The following is a 14,221-nucleotide window of genomic DNA, read 5'->3' as shown; positions in this document are numbered from 1 at the left end:
TTTTTATCTCTTCTCTTGCCCCTTTTCCTTCCTGGTCTTTCAGTCTACTTCATTTCCCTTTCATCGCAGTAACCACCACACACTAGCCCTGCCAGCATGGCAAATCTTGCTGCAGATAGGTAATCATCTAGCATCCCTTGTCCGTCCATTCCCCTCCCCTTGGAAGACGTGCTTGGATGTGCATGTGAGATTGTTATTTCATCTTATCTAAAATTTTGTGGCATCATGCATGCATAAAAGCAGGTGAATGGATGACCCTTTTGACAGCTTGCATCTTAACCTGTACTCTCACAAGTAATCTTTCAGGAAATGTTATTAATCTGTAATACATTTACATTTAATGAAATGTGTAGTGGGTTGCTTTATTCATCTGAGATATATTTGCTTCTTATATTGTAGAAATAGATAAGGCATATCCCACCTCTAATTTATTTTAACATTTTCATTCTAACTGCACCAAAATGAACTTTCATGTGTGCTGTTTGTTGAAGGTAATTGACTTTACTATGTAAATGAAATATTTTCGTAAAACCTATGAAATGTTTTATTTTTAAATACGAACATACTTCCTTTGCAGAGGCAGACTCCAAGTCTGTAACTGCTGAAACATGATGAGCCATAAGGAATTTCTAAACTAAAATGCCCAGTGAGGAGGAACAGGGCTTTGTGAGTACCCAAGGTATTGCTTTATCCGATCATTTTAAGTCATGCACTTCTTTTTCTAAAATGGCAATAAAGACCCTGGAGTGCAGGGTTGCACTAAGAAAAATGCCTGTTGACTTCAAAAGTTATTTTCAAGGTTACGAACCTTACTGTAGACATTGTTGGAAGTCTCAAGATTGCAGGTGATGATTTTTCATTTGGAAGTGTTAAGAGAGAAATTCCACAATTATCATAAGACTCAAGAGATTAATAGACAAGGATGCAGCAATACTTTCTACACTGCCATTATCAAAGAAGCAAATATTTAGCACAATCAGCAAGCTATCTATATTTGTTTTGAAGGTTAGGCAGAAAAGGTATATCCAGATAAAACGAAGAACATAGGGAAAGTGATGATAGCAGTACCTTTTCTTACATATTAAAGGTATTCTTGAAATCAAGTTTCACCGAGATAAAGTTTTGAACTTGTGTTCACACAACATGGGCTGCTGTTCTAACAACTCAGTGTAATACCAAAATAAAGTTGCCCTAGTTTGAGCGATGTGGCTAATCTGCTGCTTATGCTTTTGATAGCAGCCCTAACTACCAGAGTGTGAAGTGTGTTGCCAACTGTATTAGGTGATGCTACCATCCTTCTTTAAACCTGTAACTCCTCAGTTAGGTTTTCTTTGCAACATCATGAATCTGTTCTTCAAGTTGTTTAAAAAATATATTTAACAGACATGAAAAAATATTACTGAAGCGTATTTCACTCTGACAGTCTATATAGGATTTGTAGATATTTATTTACTTATTTATTTTGCTTTGTCGCTGTCTCCCGTGTTAGCGAGATAGCGCAAGGAAACAGACGAAAGAATGGCCCAACCCACCCACATACACATCCACACACGCAAATATACCACACATGGAATAACAACCCCCTCATGTGTGCGAGGTAGCACTAGGAAAAGACAACAAAGGCCCCATTTGTTCACACTCAGTCTCTAGCTGTCATGTAATAATGCACCAAAACCACACCTCCCTTTCCAGATCCAGGCCCCACAGAACTTTCCATGGTTTACCCCAGGCGCTACACGTGCCCTGGTTCACTCCATTGACAGCATGTCGGCCCCAGTATACCACATCGTTCCAATTCACTCTATTCCTTGCACGTCTTTCACCCTCCTGCATGTTCAGGCCCCGATCACACAAAATCTTTTTCACTCCATCTTTCCACCTCCAATTTGGTCTCCCACTTCTCCTCGTTCCCTCCACCTCTGACACATATATCCTCTTGGTCAATCTTTCCACACTTATTCTCTCCATGTGACCAAACCATTTCAAAACACCCTCTTCTGCTCTCTCAACCACGCTCTTTTTATTTCCACACATCTCTCTTACCCTATTATTACTTACTCGATCAAACCATCTCACACCACATATTGTCCTCAAACATCTCATTTCCAGTACATCCACCCTCCTCCGCACAGCTCTATCCATAACCCACGCCTCACAACCATACAACATTGTTGGAACCACTATTCCTTCAAACATACCCATTTTTGCTTTCCGAGATAATGTTCTCGACTTCCACACATTCTTCAAGGCTCCCAAAATTTTTGCCCCCTCCCCCACCCTATGATTCACTTCCGTTTCCATGGTTCCATCCGCTGCCAAATCCACTCCCAAATATCTAAAACACTTCACTTCCTCCAGTTTTTCTCCATTCAAACTTACCTCCCAGTTGACTTGACCCTCAACCCTACTGTACCTAATAACCTTGCTCTTATTCACATTTACTCTCAACTTTCTTCTTTCACACACTTTACCAAACTCAGTCGCCAGCTTCTGCAGTTTCTCACATGAATCAGCCACCAGCGCTGTATCATCAGCGAACAACAACTGACTCACTTCCCAAGCTCTCTCATCCACAACAGACTTCATACTTGCCCCTCTTTCCAAAACTCTTGCATTCACCTCCCTAACAACCCCATCCATAAACAAATTAAACAACCATGGAGCCATCACACACCCCTGCCACAAACCTACATTCACTGAGAACCAATCACTTTCCTCTCTTCCTACACGTACACATGCCTTACATCCTTGATAAAAACTTTTCACTGCTTCTAACAACTTGCCTCCCACACCATATATTCTTAATACCTTCCACAGAGCATCTCTATCAACTCTATCATATGCCTTCTCCAGATCCATAAATGCTACATAAAAATCCATTTGCTTTTCTAAGTATTTCTCACATACATTCTTCAAAGCAAACACCTGATCCACACATCCTCTACCACTTCTGAAACCACACTGCTCTTCCCCAATCTGATGCTCTGTACATTCCTTCACCCTCTCAATCAATACCCTCCCATAAAATTTCCCAGGAATACTCAATAAACTTATACCTCTGTAATTTGAGCACTCACTCTTATCCCCTTTGCCTTTGTACAATGGCACTATGCAAGCATTCTGCCAATCCTCAGGCACCTTACCATGAATCATACATACATCAAATAACCTTACCAACCAGTCAAAAATACAGTCAACCCCTTTTTTAATAAATTCCACGGCAATACCATCCAAACCCGCTGCCTTGCCGGCTTTCATCTTCCGCAAAGCTTTTACTACCTCTTCTCTGTTTACCAAATCATTTTCCCTAATCCTCTCACTTTGCACACCACCTCGACCAAAACACCCTAAATCTGCCACTCTATCATCAAACACATTCAACAATCCTCCAAAATACTCACTCCATCTCCTTCTCACATCACCACTACTTGTTATCACCTCCCCATTTGCCCCCTTCACTGAAGTTCCCATTTGTTCCCTTGTCTTATGCACTTTATTTACCTCCTTCCAAAACATCTTTTTATTCTCCCTTAAATTTAATGATACTCTCTCACCCCAACTCTCATTTGCCCTCTTTTTCATCTTTTGCACCTTTCTCTTGACCTCCTGCCTCTCTTTTATACATCTGCAAGTCAAGAGAGTTGCCATGTTTTATTATTTACTCTAACTACACAAAAATAATTACATCTTTATTTTATATTAAATCTTTTTGTGTTATAATTGGTGATTCACTGATAACTTTTTCATGGCAAAATTATAAAAAAAATTTAATATTATCAACACCTGTAAGATTCTGTCAAGGTTAGCCAGATGCTGGCAACACCGACCATTTTTTCCCAGAAATACCTTCTGCCTGCTCTTGGTAAAATTTCAGTGCTAGAAGAGTCAGTGGACATATCTCTCCACATGATCCTAAAATAGATTACAATCAAGGAATTCAGAACAATCTCCTTTGTACTCTAAATCTAGTAAAATTAAAGCTCAGTTTCCTAGTCAGAAAACTTATGAGTGTGTGTTGTTATTGGCATGGCTGAAGGATGACTAATTATGGGAAGAAATTGTTGCACACTGCTACCTTGGCTGCCACTCAGGCTCAGAAAGTGGCCTTGAAACAGAACCACAAAATTTGATGAGAAGATTTAGGTCAGGAGTAATTGTCTGACGTGTAAATATCAGTCTCAAGGAGTTACGGGGTTAAACTCCACTTCGTCAGAGATACATCTGAAACTAAAAATTCCACACTTGGACAAGTTACACTTTCAAATCAGTTTTCTGGATAACACCTATCTACAACACAGTAAATGCTAGTTCAACATGCCCCAAAACCTGTCATGCCCCAGAAGGAACTTCAGTGTCATAGACACTAAAACACTTACTCCTCAGTCTTCTTACACTCACCTCCCACAGACATAATTTATTTTTTTATATTTATTATACTTTGTCGCTGTCTCCTACGTTAGCGAGGTAGCGCAAGGAAACAGACGAAAGAATGGTCCAATCCACCCAAATACACATGTATATACATACACGTCCACACACACACATATACATACCAATACATATCAATGTATACATATATATCCACACAGACATATATACACATGTACATAATTCATACTGTCTGCCCTCATTCATTCCCCCCTCCCCCCGCAAGTGCGTCAGGTAGCGCTAGAAAAAGACAACAAAGACCACATTCGTTCACACTCAGTCTCTAGCTGTCATGTACAATGCACCAAAACCACAGCTCCCTTTCCACATCGAAGCCCCACAAAACTTTCCATGGTTTATCCCAGACGTTTCACATGCCCTGGTTTAATCAACTGACAGCACATCGACCCCGGTATACCACATCGTTCCAATTCACTCTATTCCTTGCATGCCTTTGTTTAGGCCCTGATCACTTAAAATCTTTCTCACTCCCTCTTTGCACCTCCAATTTGGTCTCCCACTTCTCCTTGTTCCCTCCACCTCTGACACATATATCCTCTTTGGCAATCTTTCCTCACTCATTCTCTCCATGTGACCAAACCATTTCAAAACACCCTCTTCTGCTCTCTCAACCACACTCTTTTTATTACCACACATCTCTCTTACCCTTTCATTACTTAATCAAACCACCTCACACCACATACTGTCCTCAAACATCTCATTTCCAGCACATCCACACTCCTCTGCACAATATCTATAGCCCTTGCCTCGCAACCATATAACATTGTTGGAACCACTATTCCTTCAAACATACCCATTTTTGCTTTCCAAGATAATGTTCTCGACTTCCACACATTTTTCAACGCTCCCAGAACTTTTGCCCCCTCCCCCACCCTATGATTCACTTCCGCTTCCTTGGTTCCATCCGCTGCCAAATCTACTCCCAGATATCTAAAACACTTCACTTCCTACAGTTTTTCTCCATTCAAACTTACCTCCCAACTGACTTGTCCCTCAACCCTACTGTACCTAATAAACTTGCTCTTATTCACATTTACTCTCAGCTTTCTTCTTTCACACACTTTACCAAATTCAGTCACCAGCTTCTGCAGTTTCTCACCCGAATCAGCCACCAGCACTGTATCACCAGCAAACAACAACTGACTCACTTCCCAAGCTCTCTCATCCACAACAGACTGCATACTTGCCCCTCTTTCCAAAACTCTTGCATTCACCTCCCTGACAACCCCATCCATAAACAAATTAAACAACCATGGAGACATCACGCACCCCTGCCGCAAACCAACATTCACTGAGAACCAATAATTTTCCACTCTTCCTACTCGTACACATGCCTTACATCCTCGATAAAAACTTTTCACTGCTTCTAATAACTTGCCTCCCACATCATATATTCTTAATACCTTCCACAGAGCATCTCTATTAACTCTGTCATATGCCTTCTCCAGATCCATAAATGCTACATAAAAATCCATTTGCTTTTCTAAGTATTTCTCACATACATTCTTCAAAGCAAACACCTGATCCACACATCATCTTCCACTTCTGAAACCACACTGCTCTTCCCCAATCTGATGCTCTGTACATGCCTTCACCCTCTCGATCAATACCCTCCCATATAATTTCCCAGGAATACTCAACAAACTTATACCTCTGTAATTTGAGCACTCACTTTTATCCCTTTTGCCTTTGTACAATGGCACTATGCAAACATTCCACCAATCCTCAGGCACCTCACCATGAGTCATACATACATTAAATAACCTTACCAACCAGTCAACAATACAGTCAACCCCTTTTTTAACAAATTCCACTGCAATACCATCCAAACCCGCTGCCTTGCTGGCTTTCATCTTACGCAGAGTTTTTACTACCTCTTCTCTGTTTACCATATCATTCTCCCTAACCCTCTCACTTTGCACACCATCTCGACCAAAACACCCTATAGCTGCCACTCTATCATCAAACACATTCAACAAACCTTCAAAATACTCACTCCATCTTCTCACATCACCACTACTTGTTATCACCTCCCCATTAGCCTCCTTCACTGATGTTCCCATTTGTTCCCTTGTCTTACGCACTTTATTTACCTCCTTCCAAAACATCGTTTTTATTCTCCCTAAAATTTAATGATACTCTCTCATCCCAACTCTCATTTGCCCTCTTTTATAGCTCCTGCACCTTTCTCTTGACCTCCTTCCTCTTTCTTTTATACATCTCCCAGTCATTATAGCATTATTTCCCTGCAAAAATCGCCCAAATGCCTCTCTCTTCTCTTTCACTTATAATCTTACTTCTTCATCCCACCACTCACTACCCTTTCTAATCTGCCCACCTCCCACGCTTCTCATGCCACAAGCGTCTTTTGCGCAAGCCATCACTGCTTCCCTAAAGACATCCCATCCCTCCCCCACTCCCCTTACGTCCTTTGTTCTCACCTTTTTCCATTCTGTACTCAGTCTCTCCTGGTGCTTCCTCACACAAGTCTCCTTCCCAAGCTCACTTACTCTCACTACTCTCTTCACCCCAACATTCTCTCTTCTCTGAAAACCTCTACAAATCTTCACCTTCGCCTCACGATAATGATCAGACATCCCTCCAGTTGCACCTCTCAGCACGTTAACATCCAAAAGTCTCTCTTTCACGCGCCTATCAATTAACACGTAATCAAATAACACTCTCTGGCCATCTCTCCTACTTACATACGTATACTTATGTATATCTCTCTTTTTAAACCAGGTATTCCCAATCACCAGTCCTTTTTCAGCACATAAATCTACAAGCTCTTCACCATTTCCATTTACAACACTAAACACCCCAAGTACACCAATAATTCCCTCAACTGCCACATTACTCACCTTTGCATTCAAATCCTCCATCACTAGAACCCGGTCTCGAGCATCAAAACTACTAACACACTCACTCAGTTGCTCCCAAAACACTTGCCTCTCATCTTTCTTCTCATGCCCAGGTGCATATGCACCAATAATCACCCATCTCTCTCCATCCACTTTCAGTTTTACCCATATCAATCTAGAGTTTAATTTCTTACACTCTATCACATACTCCCACCACTCCTGTTTCAGGAGTAGTGCTACTCGTTCCCTTGCTCTTGTCCTCTCACTAACCCCTGACTTTACTCCCAAGACATTCCCAAACCACTCTTCCCCTTTACCTTTGAGCTTCATTTCACTCAGAGCCAAAACATCCAGGTTCCTTTCCTCAAACATACTACCTATCTCTCCTTTTTTCTCATCTTGGTTACATCCACACACATTTAGACACCCCAATCTGAGCCTTCGAGGAGGATGAGCACTCCCCATGTGACTCCTTCTTCTGTTTCCCCTTTTAGAAAGTTAAAATACAAGGAGGGGAGGGTTTCTAGCCCCACGCTCCTTGACCTGTGGTCCCCAAGTATACATGGCCAGCTTCCATAGGGATATGACAGCCTCAACGAAAAGGATCCTAAAGCAGTAAAGAAGGTAAGTATTTGGACAGTACACACATACTTCCTTCCCCAAAAGTCTCTTATATCTTTATGAAACCCACAACACTCCGGTAGCCAGCCAAATCCACCAGAAGGGACCATAGGTCATAAAGCGTAATGATGCATGTAAAGCTGTGGGGGAGAGTGCAGGATATCTGAGCAGTAAATGTTAGACGTCCTCATTGTGGCTGTTGCATCACAGGGATGAAAAGCCCTATGATGAGTTGAATAGGTTTTTGTAGGAATGCGCGACTTATGTTTGAAGAGTCTTGTTGCAGATGGATGTATGTTTGGTGGGGTAGTGTTCACAACTGAATGGGGGGGCAAGACGTTTAGGGCTTGGTGGATTATTTCAGTGTGTATGTGTTTAGGGCTTGGAGGATTATTTGTGTGTAAGGGTCAGATGTTTAGGGCTTGGTAGATTATTTCAGTGTGCATGTGTTTTGTTAATGTTATATTTCCTTGGGGTGAAGTGGATCACAGATGTAGGCTTTTCATTCCTATTTGGGGGTTGGTGGTTAGCTATGAAGTGATTTTAGTGGGAAGGATCTAATGGTGCTACTTAGGATTGAGTGCTGAGCATGTTACAGAAGGCGAATAAAGGGGACTGGAACCCTCCCCCTTACTTGTATTTAAATTTCTAAAAGGCAGAACAGAAGAAGGAGCCAAGTAGGAAGTGCTCATCCTCCTTGAAGGCTCCAGTTACAGGTAGCATGACTGAGGAAAGAAACTTGGATATTCTGGCTCTAAGTAAAACAAAGCTAAAGGGTAAAGGGGGGGAATAGTTCAGAAATGTCTTAGGAGTAAAGTCAGGGGTAGGTGACAGGGCGAGATCTATGGAAGGAGTAGCACTACTCTTGAAGTGGGAGTGTGTGAAAGAGTGTAAGGAAGAAAGTTCCAGACTGATCTGGGTAAAAATGAAAAAGGATGGCGAGAGATGGGTGATTATCAGTGCTTGTGCATTTGGCCATGACAAGAAAGATCATGAGAGGCAAGTATTTTGGGAGCAGTTGAGTGAGATCATCAGCAGTTTTGATGTTAGGCACCTGGTATTATTGATAGGTGATTTAAATGCAAAGGTAAGTGGTGTGGCAGTTGAGGGTAAAATTGGAGTGCATAAGGTGTTCAGAGTTATGAATGGAAAAGGAGGACAACTTGTGGGGTTATGTGCTGAAAAAGGAATGGTGATTGGGAATACCTGGTTTAAAAAGATGGATATACTATATATGTGTGAGTAAGAGAGACGGTCAATGGGCATTATTAGATTACATATTAATTGATAGACATGTAAAAGAGAGACATGTAAATGTGTCTTAATGAGTGGGGTAGCTGGCTAGATGTGTGATCACTATCCTGTGGAGGTGAGGGTGAACATTTGCAGAGGTTTTTGAAAAAGTGGAAACAATGTCAGGGTGAAGAGAGTGGTGAGAGTAAGTGAGCTTGGAAAGGAGACTTGTGTGAAGAAATACCAACAAAAATTAAGTGTAGAATGGCAAAAGGTAAGAGCAAATGAAGTGAGGGGAGAGAGTGAGGAATGAAAGGTATTTAGGAAAGCAGTAATGGCATGTGCAAGGATGAGTGTGGCATGTGAAAAGTAGGAGGTGGGCAGATTAGAAAGGCATTTAAAAAGCACTTAAAGGGAAGAAGTGCAAATGATTTGGAGATTATAAGAGAACGTGGCAGAAGGTAAACAGGAAAGTGCAGGGGTTGAAAAAGAGTGCAAATGAGAGTTGGGGTGAGAGAGTATCATCAAACTTTAAGGAGAATAAAAGGAGGTAATGGGCAAAAGACAAGAACAAATAAGAACATCAGTGGAGGGGGCAAAAGGGGAAGTGATAATGGGTAATGATGAAGTGAGGAGGAGATGCATTATGTTAAACTATGTATGTTGAACTAAGAGATTGCCCTTCAATGATGTACGGTAAATGATAAAAATTAAAGGTTTTGCTCATGGCAATTTATATTCATGTAGTCTATGAACTTTATGGTAAGTTATCTGATAATTATAAAAATATTTAAGAAGTCAATCCTTCCCTACGAATGATTGTAATGCAGCCTTAAAACTGCAGGAGCCTCTCAAAAGGGGACCTGGAGTTGTAAAATATAAATCATAAATATAAATTACTCATGGTGAGGTGCCTGAGGATTGGCAGAATGCGTGCATAGTGCCATTGTACAAAGGCAAAGGGGATAAGAGTGAGTGCTCAAATTACAGAGGTATAAGTTTGTTGAGTATTCCTGGTAAATTATATGGGAGGGTATTGATTGAGAGGGTGAAGGCATGTACAGAGCATCAGATTGGGGAAGAGCAGTGTGGTTTCAGAAGTGGGAGAGGATGTGTGGATCAGGTGTTTGCTTTGAAGAATGTATGTGAGAAATACTTAGAAAAGCAAATGGATTTGTATGTAGCAATTATGGATCTGGAGAAGGCATATGATAGAGTTGATAGAGATGCTCTGTGGAAGGTAGTAAGAATATATGGTGTGGGAAGCAAGTTGTTAGAAGCAGTGAAAAGTTTTTATCAAGGATGTAAGGCATGTGTACGTGTAGGAAGAGAGGAAAGTGATTGGTTCTCAGTGAATGTAGGTTTGCAGCAGGGGTGTGTGATGTCTCCATGGTTGTTTAATTTGTTTATGGATGGGGTTGTTAGGGAGGTGAATGCAAGAGTTGGAAAGAGGGGCAAGTATGAAGTGTGTTGTGGATGAGAGAGCTTGGGAAGTGAGTCAGTTGTTGTTCGCTGATGATACAGCGCTGGTGGCTGATTCATGTGAGAAACTGCAGAAGCTGGTGACTGAGTTTGGTAAAGTGTGTGAAAGAAGAAAGTTAAGAGTAAATGTGAATAAGAGCAAGGTTATTAGGTACAGTAGGGTTGAGGGTCAAGTCAATTGGAAGGTTAGTTTTAATGGAGAAAAACTGGAGGAAGTAAAGTGTTTTAGATATCTGGGAGTGGATCTGGCAGCGGATGGAACCATGGAAGTGGAAGTGAATCATAGGGTGGGGGAGGGGGCGAAAATCCTGGGAGCCTTGAAGAATGTGTGGAAGTCGAGAACATTATCTCGGAAAGCAAAAATGGGTATGTTTGAAGGAATAGTGGTTCCAACAATGTTGTATGGTTGCGAGGCGTGGGCTATGGATAGAGTTGTGCGCAGGAGGGTGGATGTGCTGGAAATGAGATGTTTGAGGACAATGTGTGGTGTGAGGTGGTTTGATCGAGTAAGTAATGTAAGGGTAAGAGAGATGTGTGGAAATAAAAAGAGCGTGGTTGAGAGAGCAGAAGAGGGTGTTTTGAAATGGTTTGGGCACATGGAGAGAATGAGTGAGGAAAGATTGACCAAGAGGATATATGTGTCGGAGGTGGAGGGAACGAGGAGAAGTGGGAGACCAAATTGGAGGTGGAAAGATGGAGTGAAAAAGATTTTGAGTGATCGGGGCCTGAACATGCAGGAGGGTGAAAGGAGGGCAAGGAATAGAGTGAATTGGATCGATGTGGTATACCGGGGTTGACGTGTTGTCAGTGGATTGAATCAGGGCATGTGAAGCGTCTGGGGTAAACCATGGAAAGTTGTGTGGGGCCTGGATGTGGAAAGGGAGCTGTAGTTTCGGGCATTATTGCGTGGCAGCTAGAGACTGAGTGTGAACGAATGGGGCCTTTGTTGTCTTTTCCTAGTGCTACCTCGCACACATGAGGGGGGAGGGGGATGGTATTCCATGTGTGGCGAGGTGGCGATGGGAGTGAATGGGGGCAGACAGTGTGAATTGTGTGCATGGGTATATATGTATGTGTCTGTGTATGTATATATATGTGTACATTGAGATGTATAGGTATGTATATTTGCGTGTGTGGACGTGTGTGTGTGTATACATTGTGTATGGGGGTGGGTTGGGCCATTTCTTTCGTCTGTTTCCTTGCGCTACCTCGCAAACGCAGGAGACAGCGACAAAGCAAAATTAAAAAAAAAAAATAATGTAAATTACTTCAATGCAAATAAATCACAAAAAATCATGATTCGGGAATAAGTTTGTAGCCACATGGAAAATAAAACACAAAGATCCTCACTCTTTCAAGAGTAAGTTAATTTCATCAGGATATAGTGAGTCCCATGATGAAGTGAAGAGACCCATGAAAGCACTTAGATCTTCATGTTTTATTTTTCAAGTGGCTACAGATTACATTACATCATTTTTCCTTTCAACTTACAAGCAACTTAACTTTGGATCTGATTATATTTATGAGAGTTGTTTCTGTTGTCCGTCACTTTTTACAGATGATATCTTTTCAAGGATAACAGGATCTATTCGCTGTCTCTTTATGTAGTGCTCCACACGTGTCTCTAAGCTCTCTGTGGAAGAAATTATATTTAAATCTAATGAATAAGTCCACAAACAACTAATAATTTGAGTTTTCACATCTTAAAAAAAAAAAAAATTTCCATAGGGAAGGTCCTGCGTATATGAGAAAAATTTGTCAGGAATACTGAGAGTACGCCCTTTAATCCTCTATTGTTCTAAGGAGCATTGGTTTCCCCATCCACTGCTATCCATCCACCTACACAATTGTTGCTCACTTATTTCCAGCCCACTTTAGTCAATCGGAGACCACTAGAAAGATGATATCAACCCACTGGGTTTCAGCCACTAACCAACTAAATTATTGCAGATCATGGAAGTCAAACTAAAAATGGTCACAGAAAGATTTCTGAAACATGAGGGGAAGGCAGGGCAGGGTAAAGAGACTAGGAAAAGTTAGCTCATGGGACCACCTGCAGAGAAATTGGTTTGTAAAATCTCACAACCTTTATTTCTTTGCTGTTTATTCTATGGGTATGGGAGCATACCCACATGAAGGAGGAAGGTTTAGATAAAAAACTATTGGATAAAAAGTCTAAATTCACCTCAATCAAAACACCCTATATCTGCCACTCTATCATCTAACACTTTCAATAAACCTTCAAAATACTCACTCCATCTCCTTCTCACATCACCACTACTTGTTATTACCACCCCATTTGCCCCCTTTATCAATGTTCCCATTTGTTCTCTTGTCTTATGCACTTTATTTACCTCCTTCCAAAACATCTTTTTACGCTCCCTAAAATTTAATGATACTCTTACCCCAATTCTCATCTGCCCTCTTTTTCAACTCTTGCACCTTTCTCTTGACCTCCTGCCTCTTACTTTTATACATCTCCCAATCATTTGCACTACTTCCCTGCAAAATCGTCCAAATGCCTCTCTCTTCTCTATCACTAATAATCTTACTTCTTTATCCCACCACTCACTACCCTTTCTAATCTGCCCACCTCTCACGCTTCTCATGCCACAAGCATCTTCTGCTCATGCCATCACTGCTTCCCTAAATACATCCCATTCCTCCTACACTCTCCTTACATCCTTTGCTTTCACCTTTTCCATTCTGCACTCAATCTCTCCTGGTACTTCCTCACACAAGTCTCCTTCTCAGGCTCACTTACTCTAACCACTGTCTTCACCCCAACATTCTCTCTTCTTTTCTGAAAACCTCTACAAATCTTCACCTTCGCCTCCACAAGATAATGATCAGACATCCCTCCAGTTGCACCTCTCAGCACGTTAACATCCAAAAGTCTCTCTTTTACGCGCCTATCAATTAACACATAATCCAATAATGCTCTCTGGCCATCTCTCCTACTTACATACGTATACTTAAGTATATATCTCTTTTTAAACCGGGTATTTCCAATCACCAGTCCTTTTTCAGCACACAAATCTACAAGCTCTTCACCATTTCCAGTTACAACACTGAACACCCCATGTACACCAATTATTCCCTCAACTGCCACATTACTCACCTTTGCATTCAAATTACCCATCACTATAACCCGGTCTTGTGCATCATAACTACTAACACACTCACTCAGCTGCTCCCAAAACACTTGCCTATCATGATCTTTCTTCCCATTCCCAGCTCAATCCCAGGTGCACAGGCACCAATAATAACCCATCTCTCTCCATCCACTTTCAGTTTTACCCATATCAATCTAGAGTTTACTTTCTTACACTCTATCACATACTCCCACCACTCCTGTTTCAGGAGTAGTGCTATCCCTTCAATTGCTCTTGTCCTCTCACCAACCCCTGACTTTACTCCCAAAACATTTCCAAACCACTTCCCCTTTACCCTTGAGCTTCGTTTCACTCAGGGCCAAACATCCAGGTTCCTTTCCTCAAACATACAACCTATCTCTCCTTTTTTCTCATCTAGATTACATCCATACACATTTAGACACCCCAGTCTGAGCCTTC

General features: G+C 41.4%; 1 protein-coding gene across 3 annotated transcripts in view; it reads right to left on the bottom strand.

The window, feature by feature from the left end:
• Window positions 1–3,676: 3,676 nt before the first annotated feature.
• LOC139749529 (tRNA pseudouridine(38/39) synthase-like) overlaps window positions 3,677–14,221 on the bottom strand; it is a 94,189-nt gene continuing 83,644 nt past the window's right edge. For all 3 annotated transcript variants that reach the window (XM_071663494.1, XM_071663493.1, XM_071663492.1), the window contains exon 10: window positions 3,677–12,279. In XM_071663494.1, the coding sequence (XP_071519595.1) occupies window positions 12,167–12,279 (113 nt within the window). In that variant the 3' untranslated portion in view covers window positions 3,677–12,166. The remainder of the gene's footprint in view (window positions 12,280–14,221) is intronic.

This window comes from Panulirus ornatus, chromosome 7, assembly GCF_036320965.1.
Source record: "Panulirus ornatus isolate Po-2019 chromosome 7, ASM3632096v1, whole genome shotgun sequence".
Taxonomy (NCBI): Eukaryota; Metazoa; Arthropoda; class Malacostraca; order Decapoda; family Palinuridae; genus Panulirus; species Panulirus ornatus.
This window is presented reverse-complemented; position numbering and strand designations above follow the sequence as displayed.